Source organism: Lepisma saccharinum, chromosome 26 (genome assembly GCF_977018435.1).
Source record: "Lepisma saccharinum chromosome 26, izLepSacc3.1, whole genome shotgun sequence".
NCBI lineage: Eukaryota > Metazoa > Arthropoda > Insecta > Zygentoma > Lepismatidae > Lepisma > Lepisma saccharinum.
The window spans coordinates 17,186,857-17,206,191 of record NC_139254.1 but is presented as its reverse complement, the minus strand read 5'-3'; the positions used below and the strand labels follow the sequence as shown (position 1 = coordinate 17,206,191).

Sequence of the window (19,335 nt, the reverse complement as noted above, 5' to 3'; positions counted from 1 at the left end):
GGATTTTTCTCTTCCGCCACCTGTTGCTCGAACTTCCAGCAGGTCTCCTTGTTTTTACGCTGCAGCTGGCGCCAGCATTTTGTCTAGCGTCTGCAAAGCTCTTGCTTACCAATAACAGCAATGATTCATCCAGCACGAAGGAAGAAATTATTGTTTTGAATCTTTTTTGGTTTGACGATAATGAAATTCGATCTCCAGAAAGGAAAACAAGAGTTAAACAACTTCATGTTCTGCACCTTCTGATAAGCAAAACTGTAAATTTAATTCGCATCCGCTTTTCCTCAGAACCATTCATGTGAAAAAAAAAAAAAAAAGTGCTCAATGTAGGAATGGCCACTGAGACCGATTAAAAAGACATTATTCAAGGGGAAAACTTTTGGAGGAGCGGGTGGAGTGGGTGTTTGACATCGAGAATACTCCTAAATCCAACATTAAATCGTCAATTAACGCGAGAGTAAATAATGATCTACTATTTTGATATGTGAAAATGCACAGGTTTCATAAAGCTTGTTTTGAGTTCATTTTATGCTGATGGGCTAATCAGGACTAAATATACAGTTTAAAGTGAAATCCAATTCCAAACCAGAATGAATATCGAGTGCGACGCTGTTTAATGTGTCCTAGAATACGCATTGGGTGCAAAAATTCGATCTCCAGAAAGGAAAACAAGAGTTAAACAACTTCATGTTCTGCACCTTCTGATAAGCAAAACTGTAAATTTAATTCGCATCTGCTTTTCCTCAGAACCATTCATGTGAAAAAAAAAAAGTGCTCAATGTAGGAATGGTCACTGAGACCGATTAAAAAGACATTATTCAAGGGGAAAACTTTTGGAGGAGCGGGTGGAGCGGGTGTTTGACATCGAGAATACTCCTAAATTCAACATTAAATCGTCAATTAACGTGAGAGTAAATAATGATTTTGTTACTGCATATATTAATCTATGAAAAATTGTTAATTTAGGAAATAACTCTATGAACAGAAGTCACATTGTTACTGGATATATTAATCTATGAAAAATTGTTAATTTATAAGGATTTCAAACTCAAATTTACCTAATCATCTTCAAGATATCTTATCTTGAAATCTTCCGTCTGTCTAATAGATTATTCTGCAAACTGATTGAATTCGGTTTTATTTTCCATGCAGCTTTGTCTTCCTTCCTCAATAAAAATAAAAACTAAACTGTGAAAAACTTGCCTCGGGGCATTTATAAATATGTACAAATTCAATGGGATTTGGATGAATAAAAGTTGCAACATTTCACGTCTATGGAGAAATATTCATGCAGAATGCACACATAATTCCCAGAGACAATAAATCAAGCATAATTCCTGAAATTCAAGGAATTCCTGGTGAGTAGCCACCCTGTTTCAGCATTTGAAAAACCTACGCTTTAAAATTCTTAAAGCAAAGAGTGGCAGTTTTGCACTAGGTGTGCATTTATTTCAATATCGTCAGAATGGGAAATGCTACTGAAAAAAAGGGCAAGTGGAAGCAGTTTCTAAACGTTGTTATGAAGCTAGATATGATATGATCTGTAAAAAAAAAAGATGAATAAGTATTTACAGAATCGCATGAATTCCTTGTGGAGAAGCAACTTCAAATTATGATTAATCAAATGGAAGTTTTGACTTTCCCCACCACAAACAAAATCTTCAACCTGTCCTCTTTCCGTTCATGTGTTTTTTCTATGCCATCGAAAGTTTGATATTTGCAAGAAAACAAAATGAAATAATACACTCATAAGCTTAATGCTAAGTTATCTTCTCCTCCTACAAGCATCCATCACACAGAACTCTTTTCCTCCAGCTCACAGTGGGGAAAGGTTAATGGGGGGGGGAGGGGCAGTTTAGGGTCTTTCCAGAACCTCGTGTCTGGTTGGACACTGAAACTGTTATTTGTGCCTTAAGAAAGAAAAATTTAAAAACAGCTTTTGACAAAAATTCCAATACTCATATTGGGTTGAAATTTAAGTATGTCACACCTTCACATGTAAATGTACAGAATTGAAATGCCATATCTAGTTTTCTAGAAATGACATGTTAAATGCAGTCACATGGTACTGGGACTAGGACAAACCCGCCATCCTCAAATCATTACTACGAGGGTCATATAATGGTGAATATTTTCTTTCCACGAGAACGCATCACCGGCACAAAAATTCGAAACAAAAAAAAAATGGAAGAGGACACTGTATGAAATTGAACAATGTATGAGCAAGGCAGGTCATGTTTACTAAAGGTTGGTAGGGAAGTACCAAAAAACCATTACAAAAACTTCCGTTCTACATGCGTGTATTAGTTTCACAGCTTTTGTGAAAGCACACTATGAACCCTCAAAAGTACTCTCCCAGAGCATCCACACTCCCACATGTGGGAAACAGTTTCCCACATAATTGGCAGTGTGTTGTGTATTCTCTGAGGGACTTCTTTGAGGGTTTAAGTGGCACTTTGTATGTGCCTCTTTGTTTTTGTACTGACTACATAGCCTTGTGACTAATACATGCATGTAGAACGAAACTTTTTGTAATCCTTTTATGGCACTTCCCTACCAACCTCTGGTACATACAACCTGTCTTGTTCATACATTGTTCAATTCCATAAAGTGTCCTCTTCCATTTGAATTTTTGTGCTGGTCCTGCATTCTTGAGGGTAAAAGAGTTCCCATGACTGATGCCCTGACCCTCGTATTTTGGCGATACCTATACTTGTAGCCAATCATTAGAGGGTTAAAAAATAATAATTAGCATAGCACACCTGGTTGTGGTGGTGGCACAGCAACTGCCAACAGAAAATGACTGATTATCTGTCTTCTTCTGCCTCCACCATAATATCCCCCAATGATCAACAGATCCAAGTGGTCCATTAGATCATCTGTGTACTGAAGAGAAAGGAAGTTACATATTAGTTACAAGACTACAATTACACCCAACGAAGCATTGTTGATGGAACTACATACAAAATGTTAAAATAGTTAGTTGACTTTTAATCTTGCCATTAAAATTCCCAGGTTTGAAGCCTTACCTGAACATGGGTGTTCTTTGCGAGTATCCCTTCATCAGTCATCTCGTCATCATTGTCACGATTAGGCAAAAGTGGAACGAAAGTAACATAAAATAAAGAATAGTAATAAAATGATACAAGTACTTGATGGAAGTAGTTCATACAGACAGTGACTGTCACTCCTATCAAAAATTACTCCTATAATAACTAGGTAAAAATCAACATTGTTACCTGCATAATTAGGAAGTAATCACATTTTTCTCATAACATATTATGTAAAAAAATTATAGAAATACATAAAAAGCATTTAAAAATATAAAATCTGTATAGAATACCTCAGGTTTAATTTTCAGCCATCCTCCTTTTCTTACATTAGGTTTGTACACAGACAGAGGATCCTTAAGAATTATCCCCTCTTCTCGGTCATCAATGGCCATATTTAGGGCATCTAATGCTTCACTTCTGCAAACACATAAAAAGAAGTGTTCTACATACAACCACTCATTTCATTTTTTTTCATTTTCATACCAACTAAAATACGAGCACATTTTAGAGTTATGTGAGTGACTTTTCACACATAAAATGTATTGTTCTAGACTTAAGATTGGATTAAAAAATACATAATGAACTGATTTCATAGTAAAAACTTGTTAATCCGGATGCCACTAAGCCAGACTTCGCTTAATCCAGACAGGCAAAAGGAAAAAACTGGGGAGAAAAAAGCAAAATGCAAGGTGTTAAATGTGGCTATAAGTCAACAAGAGAACTTTCCAAATAAAAGGCAGTCAACCAGTGATGAAATTCTGTCTCCCGTAGACTTTGTACTGTACTGTATAGTGTATTTAGGCCTATGCCCTTTAAATACACCATAATAAACGTGTTTGTTGCTATAAACAGAGTTTTAATGCACTTTCTACTGTTCTTTTAGGTTATTTCAGTTAATCCGGATTTTCGTTAAACTGGTCAACTTATCCCCCGCATTAGTCCGGATTAACGAGATTTTACTGTAATTGTGAAGTACATTGTGATGTCTTCTAACAAATGAAAAAACGTGAGTGTGATGACATAGCCTGAATACAAGAAAAACAATAACGAAAATGTATTATGAGTGCGATGCTTTAAAAAAAGTAGTAAAGTTTGACTTCATTTGTCTGTGAAGCATACAGGCTACAGATGCTTATAATTTTTGTTGGTGAAATATGCACATTACATGCATTCACAAACATAGCATTTTCAGATTAACTCACTTTTTATTTACATGGGGTAGGAGCACTTTTTATGCACCCATCATTTGATAGGCATGCAAATTTCTACTGGTAGGTTATAACATAAATAGTGCAGAGCAATTTGGCAAAGTGATTTTTGAATGAAAATGCTGATTTTCTACTCCACGTTGGCCACTGTAGGACCATGATAAAATCCAAGTATAATTCTCGGTTTTCAAGGTGAATTTTCTAAACATTAAAGGGTACAAGCAGATGTTTTCTCTATTCAATCTTACGTATTACTGCCTCTCACCACACACACACAAATATATTAACAATGTAAAGGGTCTCTGTGATTCCAAGTATCCAAAAATTCTAATTCAATTAAATGGTATATACATATTATTAATATTTAATTTTACATTTGCCACTTCACATATTCAGGTTTGCATCTACAAATACAAATCACAAATGTTACGGGATATACTAATCTACAAAAAATCGTTAATTGTACACAAATTTCAAACTCAAATTTTACTAATCAACTTCAAGATACCTTATCTTGCAATAATCTTCCATCTGTCAAATAGTTTGTTCCGCAAAGGACAGTAACAATGCAAATGAATTGAGTGAATTCTCCTTTGTTTTCCAAAAATAAAAGCTAAACTGTGAAGAATGTGTCTCAGGGCATTTATCATTATGTATAAATTCAATGGGATTAGGATTAATAAAAGTTGCAATTTTTTTTTACGTCTACGGAGAAAAATTCACACACAATTCCCAGAGCCAATAAATCACACAATTCCCATAATTCAAGGAATTCCCGGTGAGTAGCCACCCTGTATTAATTTATTCTCATAAACAATCAAAATACAGGGCATTGCATAAATACCAGGTGCTTCAGAAATAATTCAGGGGATACAGAAATGTATTGCAAGTAAACAATTGAACTCACGTTAATGAAACCAGTCCAGAATGAACAAGGAATGCACAGTCTGTGCATGTATGTTTTGTTAAGCTGCGAGTTCACATCCCTGTTGCTAGGAGACACTCACATTACTCACAGTGTTTTGTTCAATGTTTTGGTCCCTAAGATCATTAGACCTTACAGTGTGTCTTGTTTTTGTGTGATTTCATCTAAGACAGGGTATTTGTTCCACCGATGCCACGTGATATTGCACACCTAAGGAAGCATATCATTGTATAGCCTGACAAGTTCAGTCCCGATATGCACAGATCACAGCGGAGCACGTCCTATTACATCATCCTCCCCACCACTCTTCTACGTACTAGTCTGGCCTTAAGAGTACGAGTGGTGCCAACTCAGCAAACTTAAGCTAAAACAAATATGACAAACGATTTTTACTGTGTAGATTGACGATGCCGGCTCATATCAGTTTATCAGTGGTTCATTTGATTTAATCCGGTCTTTAAAAATGCATGCGGTGTGAGGATCATAAACTGTAGTATTACGCACGCACGTAAAGTTTATAACGAAGAGAAATTACTGGGTGAATGACTCCATTTTCTGTATGCAACATCGAGCAGTGGCCTGGTTTTTTTTAAAGCCAAGTGGGGCGTTTATCGTACAACAATCACTAGGGGAAGACAATCTGATAACATGCTTGCCTGTGTTCTTTTTTAAACCATTGAAATGTTCTTGCTCTTTACTCTTGGCTGCATATTCTTGAAATGCAAAAATCAAATCATACCAGGTCTAACGAAATCCACAATCTGATCTGGAAAGCCCCTTAAAGAGGACAGGCCAGAGAAATTGTTTAAAATGTTGCAACATATTTGCAAAATCAGAAGGAGTTACATAAATTAAGTATAATGTAGTCGAGTCCACAAGCACCGCCAGGGAAGCATCTAAATGGATGGTTTCTCAAGTTTTAAAAGAATTGGATTGGATTGATTTCTTGTTTTAAGTCCACTTTATGCACAGTAAGGCTAATCGGGACTGGGCGTACAGTTTAAAGTGGGATCCGAACCACTATGTGGCTCCACCGGGAATCGAACCTGGGACCCCTTGATTACAAGGCGACGACCCAACCACTGCTCCATCGGGGAGGCTAAGTTTTAAAAGAAGGAAAAGAGTCATTGGCGAAAGGTGAGCTGAATTTCTGTACTCCGACAGGTAGAAAACAGCACAGGAAAAGCGAAACAAATTTCGTTGAAAATCCTCAGACCATTCCACTCCCTCCAGGTTGCAACACTGCAAACCAACGTCGCTGCAGAGAATGGAGTGGGGAAATGTGGTGTGAGATGCGCAACAGCTATTTGCAGCATTTTGTTTTTAAACTTGTCAAGTTATAGCAATATACACTATTGAAAGGCCCATGTTGATGCGAGTGTGGCAAGAACTAGACTATTGTTCCATGTGTGGCATGTCACTCATGATGCACACATTGAACATTTGTAGGTGTCAAAAAAAACCTGTTTGGGTTCATTCTTCATTCTGGACTGGTTTCATTAACATTCGTTAAACACTTAACATGCAATCCATTTTTGTAACCGCTCAATTGTTTCTTAAACACCCAGTATGTTTTTCTTGTTTTTTTGTTGGGAGAGTTTCGGTAATGGTTTTGACAACACTTATTGAATGTCATTTGCATTACCAATGTAAGCCATTTACAGACACGGATCGCTGGAGCAGAGCCTAACGTGCTGTAGCTGTGAGGACATTCTATTAAATTGTTAACTCTGTTGCCTTTGCGAGACGAGAACATTGACGTTATTTTAATCTTGGGAGATATGATCTTATTCCATCGGCCAATGCAATCAGGATGTGGGTGAAGAACTTTGAAGCTACAGAAAGTGCACTCAAGCAGAAACTGACAAACATTCCTATTCAGATGTTGGAATGTGGGAACGACTATTTCTGTTGCATATTGTGCACGTGTCAATGATGAAATGGTGGTAACCTGCAGAACGTAATTTTCAAGACATGAACATGACCGTTCGCAAATGGCAATGTCTAAGGATGTAGTTGATGTGTTTGTATTTTTTTTAAATAAAACATAGTATTAGTTTAATTGCATTTTAAAATAGCCCATTTTTATGCCACACCCTATACAAGAAAAAAAAAGAAGCACTTACTTGCTTGCTATTTTCCTCCGTGTAGTGTAACCGATGACACCTTCAATTGGAGTAAAAAGATTCTCCAGTACAGACATTCTCTCCTGAAGAGGTTTGTTGGTGAGCACCCGATCATTCAGCAGCAATACATCAAATACACAGAAGCAAGGCTGATACACATCCCCTGGTTTCAATGTCTTCACATCAAAATTCTGACCTGTGTTCATGGAAAAAAATTCAGGTAATATTAAATTATGCAATTCTTAATTGAATTTAAGAGTTGAGGCCTCCACATTTATGAATCCTGGCATGTAGGTTGATTTGTTGTTTTAAGTCCACTTTATGCACAGTAAGGCTAATTGGGACTGGACCTACAGTTTAAAGTGGGATCCGAACCACTTGTGCCTCCACCGGGTATTGAACCCGGGACCCCTTGATTACAAGGCGACGACGCTACCACTGCGCCATGGGGGAGGCCCCCCTGGCATGTAAAAATTCTTACTCTTAATCTCTTTTTGAACTAAACCACCATTGAAATGCTTGCAGATTCCTACCAATATGCATTTGAAGGTCTCGAGAATATTTATAAATTTTAAAATACAAGTTTTCCACTGGAACTATATCATAGCAGTCTACTATTTACATGAGATAGTCATGTAATCAAAAAATCCATTTCTCCCCACAATATTCCTGCATAAATATTAGGGATGGGAAAGATTAATTCGTACTCTATCAGTATCAATTATTTTCCTGATCCGATATATCTATAAATATCTTATAATTTAATGCAAAATTCTGCCATTTTGTTATAATTTTTATGGATAATCTCCTTGCCCAACTTTTTTAAAAAATAAATGTCTAAATATGCAACTTCTTTTTCACTGGAGTCACCTCGAAACACACATTTATTAAGGTGGTCAATGAAGTACACTACAGTCCTGTTTAACCGAATTTGATGGGACCGATTGTGCTTTGGTTGAACAAAAATTCGGTTAAACTGGAATAAAGGTTTCTTGATAATATACAGTACATACATTTTATTACGTACAGTATTTTGATATACAGTACATATGTATTTAAGCATGTACGCAGAAACAAAAAGCTTACAATAATACGTAGTCATTTAACTCAAGAACATGAATTACAGTAACATTAAGGCTCTGGTACAAAAAGCCATACAACTAAAACAATAAAGTTTAATCCCACGTAAAACCCGGTCGTGCACGAGTATTGTTTTTTTTTTTAGCGATTTGGTTAAACCAGAAATTTGGTTAATCGGGATTTGGTTTAACGGGACTATAGTGTACTCAGGTTTATCAAGGACCATTTGCAATTTGATATCGGATCACTACAATATCGGTTATCGATATCGGTACTTTATCGGTATTTCATACTGACCCATCCCCAATAAATATTGAAAATTATGCATATTGCTTAATTTCTGGGATATTTGTACTCCACAAAAAATGTAATGTGCTATTTTTACACACTCGACAAAATACTTGGACTCTGGAAAAGTATCTTGGTGATATAGTTCATTAAATTCCTCTGCAGGCTTTCCAAAGACAGGGGAGGGTACGTGGACGTCAATGTTTCAGATGTCGTTTCAAGAGTCTAAATGCACAGAAATCCATAGGACTGGCATCATGGCTTTTCCCCGGAATGTTCTGAAATAGGATAACAGATACATGTTTCCCGTTCCATCTCCTGATAAAAGCAGAGGGATGTTTGGGTGGTATGGTTGAATCTAGTGACAACCATTAAGTCCTTTGAAAAAGTGTCCTGGAAGTAGCGAAGAAAGTTGCTGTGCCCCTTGCTATCAGTGTTACAGTATGTAATCAATCGAATGTGAACATTGCCAGTGAGGTAAATGTCCATTGTGACCCCGCCAAGTGTATTTCATAGTTTCTAGAGTTTTCTGCAGTTGAACCTGTGTTCTGCAATGTGGTGCGGGAGGAGGTTGCATATGCGGGCTTTACGAACACACCACAGCCCAAGATGGTTATGATTGGTCAAGTTCACAGTAGAAGCCATACGCACCCTCCTGACAAATATGTGATGGATTGGTTGGATTATCATGGCATGCCATTCGCTGAATCTCTCAGAGCACAGCAGATGATACTTTCACTGGTGACCCTTATGGGTGCCTTTTGTGGGTGAATGTTTAGCAACCGTCCCCTGTTGTGTGCACCGTGACACTCTCTCTTTCACAGTGGTTTATCCAACTGCAAACCATTCTTCCAACACCATCATACAATAAATGTGCATGGAAAAGGACCATGACGTACCCTTCCCAATAACTTTTCACTTTTGGCATCATTTGACAGCAACGTGCATGACATACTGGTATCTGCAGGCTGTGATACACGGCTGATAACAACAGCTGCACCATCACTTCAGTTCAATCCCACAGATGGCAGTAGCATCGCAAAGTTGTTCAAATATATCCCAAACAAGCTTTTGTTTTGGTATCGGCTGATCCCATTACATTTGTATTATCTGTCCTAATACACACATGCATACAACAGTATTATCGAACCACAATTTAATGCAGTAACAATAATTTCCATGGACATTCAAAATTTGGTAATATTTTTATAATACAGATAAACTGAAGAACAACAATACAACTGGCTGATTTAAGAGCTGTTACTACTTTCAACATGTACCTATATATGTCCGTTGCAACACACTCCTCCAGGAATTCCACTTTCGAGTGCCTATGCGCTCAATACGCAACACAAATCTATTTTACACAGAAAAGCCTAGACTGGAAATTCATAAAAGATCGCTCTTCCACAGACTTCCCACTCAATATAACGACCTCCCATCAAGTGCTCATGTATTTTCCACAGAGTATGCCTTTCGGTCAACCATCAGAACATATGTTGCTAAATAATATTTAATTGTGCTATCTTGACTTATTTATATTAATATTTTGTCTTATTTTGCTATTTTTATTTTTGTTCTTTTTTGTTATTTTCATTGTTACTGATTTCAGTGTAAAATGGCTACGTGCTGTATCTGAAATTTTCTCAATAAATAAATAAAATAAATAAATACCAATGCGGATATCTGTGCTTGAAAATTGTAAAAGTTAAAAGCTGCGCAAAATATTGTTAAATGTTAGTGCATAAGTATTCCACTCCAAATTATATCAATTTAGCAAGACGTTTACTTTAAATTATTACAGAATTACATCAGAATATTAGAATACCTGTTCTGTAATCTCAAAATCCAGCTTTTCACACAATACTGGTGCAAATCGAATTTCTAGGATAAATAGGACTTTTCAAAAGCGTCACGGGGTCCACCAAAATGCCAGAACACTGTCAGCTGGTATCAGTAAATAAACACTTATTACTTTCAACATTTCCAAAAAAAAAAAAATGCTTTGCCCAGCAACCAAAACCAGACACAACCGGGTGAGCAAATGTAGTTAGAGATAGTGGCCTTAACCTGAAAGAACATACATATGGGTAAAAGTTACCTAGCGATTTTGAAATATATTTTTCGATCACTTGTGATGAGTGTCTGAGGTCATCGCCCTTCTCAGTATCTTTCCAGTAAACCCTTCCAAGTGTCGAGACATTGAATTGGCTGTAGTTCGTTAGTTTCCCTCGCAGGGCCGTAGAAACACTGCCTGCGTAAATTTCACCCAACACACCCATTTTATTTGTTAAAACACTAAAATAACACACAAACAGCACGATAAAAAACTCTTAGGAGTTCTTCCAAGCTTTCGACTCCTTCACGGAGTCATCTTCAGGGCTGGTCGAGGAAAGACGGAGTAGACGCGGTTGTCGTTACACTGGCGTTACTTGATGCGTCCGCCGGCAGATGTTGTTGCGGTCTTGCAGTGTTGGTAAGTCTTGGTGTGTTTGGATTGTTGGTTGGGGGGATGGATTTTTGAGTTTTATTGTGTTGTACCAAGAAAAATAAAGATTTCCATATAAATTGTCATTGAGATTATTTGTGTTTCTCATCATGTGTACCCCTTCCTTAACATCCCGTTCGATTTTTCCTGTCGCCTGTGCAATGAAGGAAACGCAATCCTGTGGAAGTTGGTGGTTGGTTTCTATAATGTGTTTGGATAAACCAGAAGAACTTTCTTTCCTGCGTGGTCGGCGAAACTGTCTTTGATGAGTCTTTTGCATTGTCCTATGTATTTTCGGTTGCATTCACATTTGATGCTGTAGATGCCAGAGTTTGTTAAGGGGTCTTTGTCGTACGTTTTGAAGCCTGCTAAGTTTTGTCCTATGGATTTGCCAGGTTTATATGCTATTCTGTAATTTCGTTTTTCCAGGATGCGTCTGAGTTTGGTGGAAAGGCCTGGTATACATGGTATCCCTAGCCATGGTCGTGGATCCACCAAGACTTACCAACACTGCAAGACCGCAACGACATCTGCCGGCGGACACATCAAGTAACACCAGCGTAACGACAACTGCGTCTACTCAGTCTTTCCTCGACCAGCCCTGAAGATGACTCCATGAAGGAGTCGAAAGCTTGGAAGAACTCCTAAGTGTTTTTCATCATGCTGTTTGTGTGTTATTTTAGTGTTTTAACAAATATGTTGCCGGCACGTGACGTAAGAAGTTTTCTAGTCGCACCAATTTTAGTTTGGTATTTCAACGCGTTCTCTTTTCCCCACTTTTACCAGTTGTGTGATTCAATGCAAACATTCAAAATTAATAAAATTAGATTACACAATGAAGGTATTACTATTTACATGCATTGAAACAATTAAAAATTTGGACTTTAGAAACAATTTTCATTGTGGGGATATTTTATCCAGCACACGTCCCTACGTCCTAGCGGAAAATGCATATGCTGGGTTAAATGTCGTACCACCAACGACATGTAGTATGTATAGTGTTCAAGAAGAGAAATGCATTGCAATAACCAAAATAAGTGCATCAAACGTATTTTTTGACGGATTTCCTTCTAATTTTCAACATCAATTTCCAAATTTACATTGTTCAAGGGAAAAGGGTCCTTACTTCGAGACTGATGCTATTCCTGACATACTCATATTTCTCGTTAAAAGAAGCATCAGCTCAGACCTATTTACCAATTCACTAGCAATTGCAAATAGACTTTTAGTCTTTGTTATCTAAAGTGTATGCCAACATTAGCTTCAAATCAAACAGTAACTAAAGTAAACATTTAACACTTTTTTCCTTACCTTTGGTGCCGAAGGATCTCAAGTTTTTGTTCCAACCCATCATTTCACCATCCAATATAAAGCTCTGCACATTTGGTTTAAAGCAGCCTGCCAACTTATATGTAAGCACACCAGTAGAATAGTTAGTTCCGAATGTGTCTGTATAATCATACCCATTCCTGCAAAAAACATTTAAATATAACTACAGGGTGTCCGAAAAGTCTTTCCCTGACCACAAACTTCATTCATATCTGCTATATGTAAGGTAGAGATGTGAAAGTGGTGCCAAAATGTTGGAAAACCAACCAAGTTGTTTTGGTTACAGGTTTCAGTAACGTAGCTCTAGTGTAACAGTGTCGGTGCCCAGGAAACCGGAAATGTTCACAAATCAGGAAAAAGCTCAGTGTATCCTCTGGTACCACTGGGCAACAAAGCCTGTACAATTTGCACGAAACAATAAACGTTTGTGTAAGATATCATGAAGATATCTTTTTGGCTGATGTTTTACGTTGTTTGAAATTGCTGAGGTTGATGGTCAGCCACTTCTCGCTAAGTCAGCAACAGTACCTGTGGTCTTGAACTTGTCATACCACGACTTAATGCTCTTGACATCAGGCAGCATCTTTCCATATGTTGTTTGAAAGTTCCTCTGCACTGTTATTGGTGACCGGGTCTCGTGATACCAGAGGACACAGTGAGCTTTTTCCTGATTTGTGAACATTTCCGGTTTCCTGGGCACTGACACTGTTACACTGCAGTCAAGTTACTAAAACCTGCAACAAAAAAACTTGGTTAGTTTTCCAACATTTTGGCACCACTTTCACATCTCTAACTTACACACAGCGGATATGAATAAAGTTTGAAATCAGGGAAATACTTTTTGGACACTCTGTATAATCATAAAAACACTGAACTAAATAATATCTTCAGGCCAGGAGGTTTATCGTAAAAGAGTTTCCACCATTCAGTAGTAGTTGTCTGCACACTGTTGTTGCCAAACATATGTTTGGTGTAAGCAAAGCAATTGAGTGTGCTGTTGCACAAGTCTTTCAAAAGGACAATAAAATAATGTAAATAAGTTATTCAAGCCCTTATTCTTCTGCTCCCTACGTGAAAGTTAGGGGCCGCAGTGGTCTAGTCAGTAGGGCATCTAACTGCCAGGTGGGAGATCCAGGTTCCATTCCAAAGGTGGGTGATATAAGATTGGAATTTTTCCAGCCTTGTACCTGGTTCTGGAGTTCACCCAGCCTCAAATAAATGGGTACCTGGGTGTCAATCCTATTGGAGTAAAGGCAGCTGGAGTGTGGTGCTGATCACATTACTTCCAAAATCGCAGAGATCGAGAATGCTTGGGGCACTCTCTATGCCCCATACCCCCTAAAATGTGCCTACATGGTACAGTCCTACATGCACGGAAGAAGTTTACCTTTCTTTTAATGTGACGGTTGCCTTTTGATTTCATTTGTTATTTTGACCCACTTTGCTTCCACTTTTGGCTAATTGGGATGATGAAGATGAATGATGATTTGAAGAAATTGATGAAGGGACACTTACACAGAATGCCCAGGCCAGGATTCGAACCCAGGACCCCAGCCATTGTAGTATGCTGTACTAACCACTGCGGTCAATATGGTTGCTTTCATCTCCCCTCTACTGTGAGTGTAGAGTGGAAACTAAGTGTTCTCTTTTTTTGTTTTTGTTTTTTCCCTCATAAAAGGAACAAACAGCAAGCTCCTTCTGGGAGAGAACAAAGCATGTGCAGTCTCCAGTCAGTGGACAGAAGCACTCACATGAAAGCTGACAAGGTCATCCAGCAGACAATAAAAACTGAGTGACGGGAAATGAATTATGTTAAATCTTCTGGCCTGCAAGTACTTAAACTTTATATTTTTCTAGTTTTATGTTGCTTTTCTGCCTCTTTAGTCTAATTGTGAATATTATACATGAACAGATGAAATCGAGAATGTGACAAGTGATACAGGGTGGCTCATTTTGCATCTAACAAATTCAAATTACAACGGAAAGATGGTGAGTGCTTGTAGTAACTTTATGTGGTTATGAAATAAAAATATACACATGGGCATTTAATATATAGTATATAATATGGACAATACAGACACCTTGAAAATAACGTCCTCTAAATGTCCTCCTCATACTTGGATGCACTGTTCGAGGTGATGCAGGAAGGCTTTCATGATGCACGTCTCAACATGTTCTGTGGAATATCACATATTTCATGGCGACTTATGGTTCACAACATTACCCGTGGCTCTTCACCTCAGAATGTTGTGTGTGTCTGGAACAGGTGCTTGGTGATCATTGTACTGTTGCAGTGCCAGGTGTCTGTTTCGATAAAGACTTGTACTACAGCAATCTGTGTCTGCACTGGCCAATGCTCCATGGTATATTAATTGCCCGACTCCCAACTCTCCATGGATGTAGGTATTCCACACATGAGCACCTGCATTCTTGCAGGGTTGCCAACTCAAATTGGTAGATACAATATGCGCCACCTTGTACTAATAAAGGAACCTGAAACGTTTGATCGCAAGATCAATGACACTGAGGTATCAAGTTCTAACAAATATACGAGGGTTGGGGAGTAAGTCATGGCAACCCAGTAATAATTCGACAATCGAAGGATGTATTAAAAATTTGTTATATACAATTGAAATAGTATCCATTATGGATATTTTGTTGGTAGGAATCATAAAAGAAAACACAAGCATACACATGTATTAATGTACAAGTTACAAAAACCTGTCTGACCCTGTGACATACACATGTGCACATGTTACAAAAACTTGTCTGATTATGACAAACCTTCGAAATAATCTCCCGCATTGTCCACAGCACGCTACCATCGATGTGGAAGATGTTGAATGCCATCGGCAGCACCATCCTCTTCACCATGCCTGAAGTGAGTGATATGTCGTCGCACAGCATTTTCAATGTCCATGCGGGTCGCATATCGTGTACCATGCAGTGGTTCCTTCACCTTGGGGATGAGGTCAAAATCACACGGTGACAAATCCGGTGAATACGCTGGGTGCTCCAACTCTTCCCATCCCCATCTGCACAGTAGGTCCCATACACAAGATGCATTATGTGGCCTTGCATTATCGTGGAGTATGATTGCATTATGCAGAAGATATGGATGCTTCTCCCTAACGGCACGTCATAGATCACAAAAACTTCAGGCATGGTGAAGAGGATGGTGCTGCCGATGGTATTCGGCATCTTCCACATCAATGGCAGCGTGCTATGGACAATGTGGGAGATTATTTCGAAGGTTTGTCATAATCAGACAAGTTTTTGTAACATGTGCACATGTGTACGTCACAGGGTCAGACAGGTTTTTGTAACTTGTACATTAATACATGTGTATGTCACAGGGTTGCTTGGGTTTTCTTTCATGATTCCTACCAACAAAATATCCATAATGGATACTATTTCAATTATATATAACAAATATTGTTTTATGTATTTGGTCTAGGAATTAATTCGTGCGGTTGTTATGCACACATTGAAGCTGTAGTTCAAACACAAAATACATAAATACCTTAAGAAAAATATTGTCCATCCCGAGCCACCACTTTCGCCCATCTGTCAGGCAAGTTACAGATTCCGTGGCGAAAGAAGTCCTCATCCTTCGAAGCGATCCAGTCAGAGACCCATTTTTCGATATCTTCTGAAGAAGTGAACCGCTGTCCAATCAAAACGATATTCATGCAATCGAACAAGTAGTAGTCCGAAGGAGCAACGTCTGGTGAATACGGTGGGTGGGGTACAATTTCCCATCCGACATTTTCTAAATAGGTTTTGACCGGTTTTGCGACATGTGGGCGAGCGTTATCATGTTGAAAAATAAGTTTATCATGTCTGTTCTCCCATTCTGGTCGTTTCCTGGCCAGAGCTTGCTTCAAACGCATTAATTGTCGTCGATAACGTTCTCCATTAATAGTTTCACCCGGTTGCAGCAACTCATAGTACACACAACTTTCATATCCCACCATATGCACAGCATAACCTTTGCACAGTCTCATTTCGGTTGTGATGGACCTGGTTCACCTACCTCTTTTCATTTCGGGTTCTCGTAATGGATCCACTTCTCATCGCCAGTAACAATGCGATGCAAAAACCCCTTTCTTTTCTGTCTTTGAAGCAGCAATTCGCAAATGGTTTTTCGTCTTTCAACGTCTCTGTCTTTCAATTCATGTGGAACCCAATGTGACATCTTTTGAATCATTCCCATGGCTTTGAGGCGTTTGGAAACTGTTGTTTGATCAACGCCTAATGCTTCTGCAAGTTCTTCCTGCGTTTGACACGAATCCTGATCGAGCAATGCTCTCAATTCTTCGTCTTAAAAATTTTTGGCTGTCCAGGTCACTCTTGGTCTTCCAGGCCGAAATCACCACTTCTAAACCGTGCAAACCACTTCTGACACGTTCGCTCAGCTAGCGCATGGTCACCATACACTTCCACCAAAATACGATGACTTTCAGTAACACTTTTCTGCATGTTAAAGTAATGAAGCAGAACACCCCGCAAAAACACTTTATCTGGCACGAACTGCGCCATGTTCAGTTGACTACAGAATGCTGTTGTTGACGCGTCAATCAACTGCCCTATACTACGAACGATGCGCGCTGACAAGAGTTTTCAACGCATGTGTGACTACACGGAACTGTGGGACGATACGCTCATTACGCCATCTCTTGTCCAGGCGCACGAATTAATTCCTAGACCAAATAAAACATTTTAACTCTATCCAATAGTCATTTTCAGGGGATACACCACAATCCATTGCCACAGGCTATAAGTTTTTCAAGTACTTCAAGAATAAAGATAAAGGTAAAGTGTTCCCCTGTGCATAGCACACGCCATGAAGGCGTATAGGGGGTGTGGGGGTAACGCCCCACACTTTCTTGATCCGGTCGTGAGTGGGGGTGATGTGATCAGCATCACGCCCCTGACCGCCTTTACCCCCCAGGGTTTCCCCCAGGTACCCATGTTATTCGACGCTGGGTGCGCGCCGGGGCCGCTTCCACCGTTAGAAAAGTTCCCGGATTTGAACCGGCCGGGGATCGAACCCGGGACCTTGAGCATGGTAGTCAGACGCGTTACCGACTGAGCCACCGCGGCCACTTCAAGAATAAAAATAATAATATGTATGAGAAGTTATAAATAAAACACAGTTAAAAGGGTGAGCAGATTGCAATGCCAATGTATCAAAAGTTTGAATTTTTGTTAAGTTCACTTTATGCACAGAAAGGCCAATCGGGATTGGACCTACAGTTTAAAGTGAAATCCGAATATGTTATAGCATACCACAGAGGGAATGTTGTGTTTATATTACAGCTGAGCCAATGGTGATCTATCAAATTGGCCGATACCAGTGAATATCAGAAATTTATCAGTTGGAATTTATTTAAAAATATCTGCCAATATGTTTCCAGCATTTTCATTTTTTGCAAGGTGTAATTATCATGGAAATTATGCAAAACTTGAATTTTTCATTAATTTTGCACCAGCATTGTGATAAAAAAAAATGGATATGGGTTTACATACTAGATATTTTAATATCTTGATGTAATTCTACAATATTTTAAAGTAAATTGATGCATATAATTGGATTGGAATACTTCCACAACAATAATAATTAATATTTTGATCAAGTTTATAACTACTACAATTTTCAAAGTGGTTATTGGTTCAGTACTAATTTGGTTGAAGACAATACACAATAACTGCATTACTTTGGAAAATACAATATAATTTGAACAGAACAACATTGCGCCTTAACTGTTCTTCAGATGTGATTAAAATGAGCAAGCAGTCTGCTATAGTATATTTCCGCCAGAAGGATTTGTCTCTCAGTGGGTGCCATGTTGAAACTCTCCATGAACAATACAATGCAACTGACGCTTCCACTTAACATATTCCTAGTCCATAAAATAACTGATTTCACCGGCTTCATGATGGCAGTTAGTTTGGTTCGATTCATGTTTCATCATGATTTAAGGACTGTGCTCAAACTCTCATGACTGTCGTAGTAAATTTGGGTCCATATATATGAAGATCCATGGTAGTCTAGTACTGCCACAAGGGAGACCCATGTTCGATTCCTGGGGTGGGTGATCAAAGGTCGGAATTTTTCCAGGGTTGTCTGCACATTAAGCGGCTCTGGTACTCATCCAGCCTCAAATTAATGGGTACCTGGGGTGATAAAGGTAGCCAGAGCATGGTGCTGATCACATCACCTCCAAAATGGAAGAGTTCGTGAATGTGGGGCTCTTAAATGTGCATGGCATGGTGAACTTTACTTTACATATCTATACATATACCGTATTTACTCATGTATAATGAGCACTTTTTTCCAAAATTTTTGCCCCCAAAAGCTGTGATGCATATTATGCACGGAATAATTCAGACAGCCAACATGAAACCGTACAGGGTCATTTAATAATTTTGGGACACTTGCATTGATTTTTTGTGTTTACGGAACCCTATCATGTTATATATCATTGTAAAGCTTATATCCTGCAGTTTCTGAATATGGAAACAGTATTCCATACAAGATAACGACACTAATGTGAAATGCGGTGAAATAAGTTCATCAAAAAATGAAGAAACGTTCTGATTTTTATGGTACTTTGGATACAAGAAAACATAAGGAAAAAGATAATAAAAATTAAAATGTATTACTGGCCAAATAATGTGACAGACAAGAAGTGTGTACATTCCTTAATGGAAGAAATCTTGTGCTGCTAACTGATATTTGGAAGGTCCTGAATGTGCCTCGTATAAATGTTACATTAGTCACGGAAAGAAAAAATATAAATTTTGAAAAAGAAGGAATGAGCAATTGAATAGGTAT

General features: G+C 38.4%; 1 protein-coding gene across 3 annotated transcripts in view; it reads right to left on the bottom strand.

The window, feature by feature from the left end:
• The window catches only part of LOC145979401 (DNA ligase 4-like), a 68,082-nt gene that overhangs the window by 28,083 nt on the left and 20,664 nt on the right, over positions 1-19,335 (bottom strand). For all 3 annotated transcript variants that reach the window (XM_083112270.1, XM_083112271.1, XM_083112269.1), the window contains exons 7-10: positions 12,477-12,634; positions 7,310-7,505; positions 3,341-3,467; positions 2,760-2,883 (exon numbers count right to left, since the gene is read on the bottom strand). In XM_083112270.1, the coding sequence (XP_082968396.1) occupies positions 2,760-2,883; positions 3,341-3,467; positions 7,310-7,505; positions 12,477-12,634 (605 nt within the window). The remainder of the gene's footprint in view (positions 1-2,759; positions 2,884-3,340; positions 3,468-7,309; positions 7,506-12,476; positions 12,635-19,335) is intronic.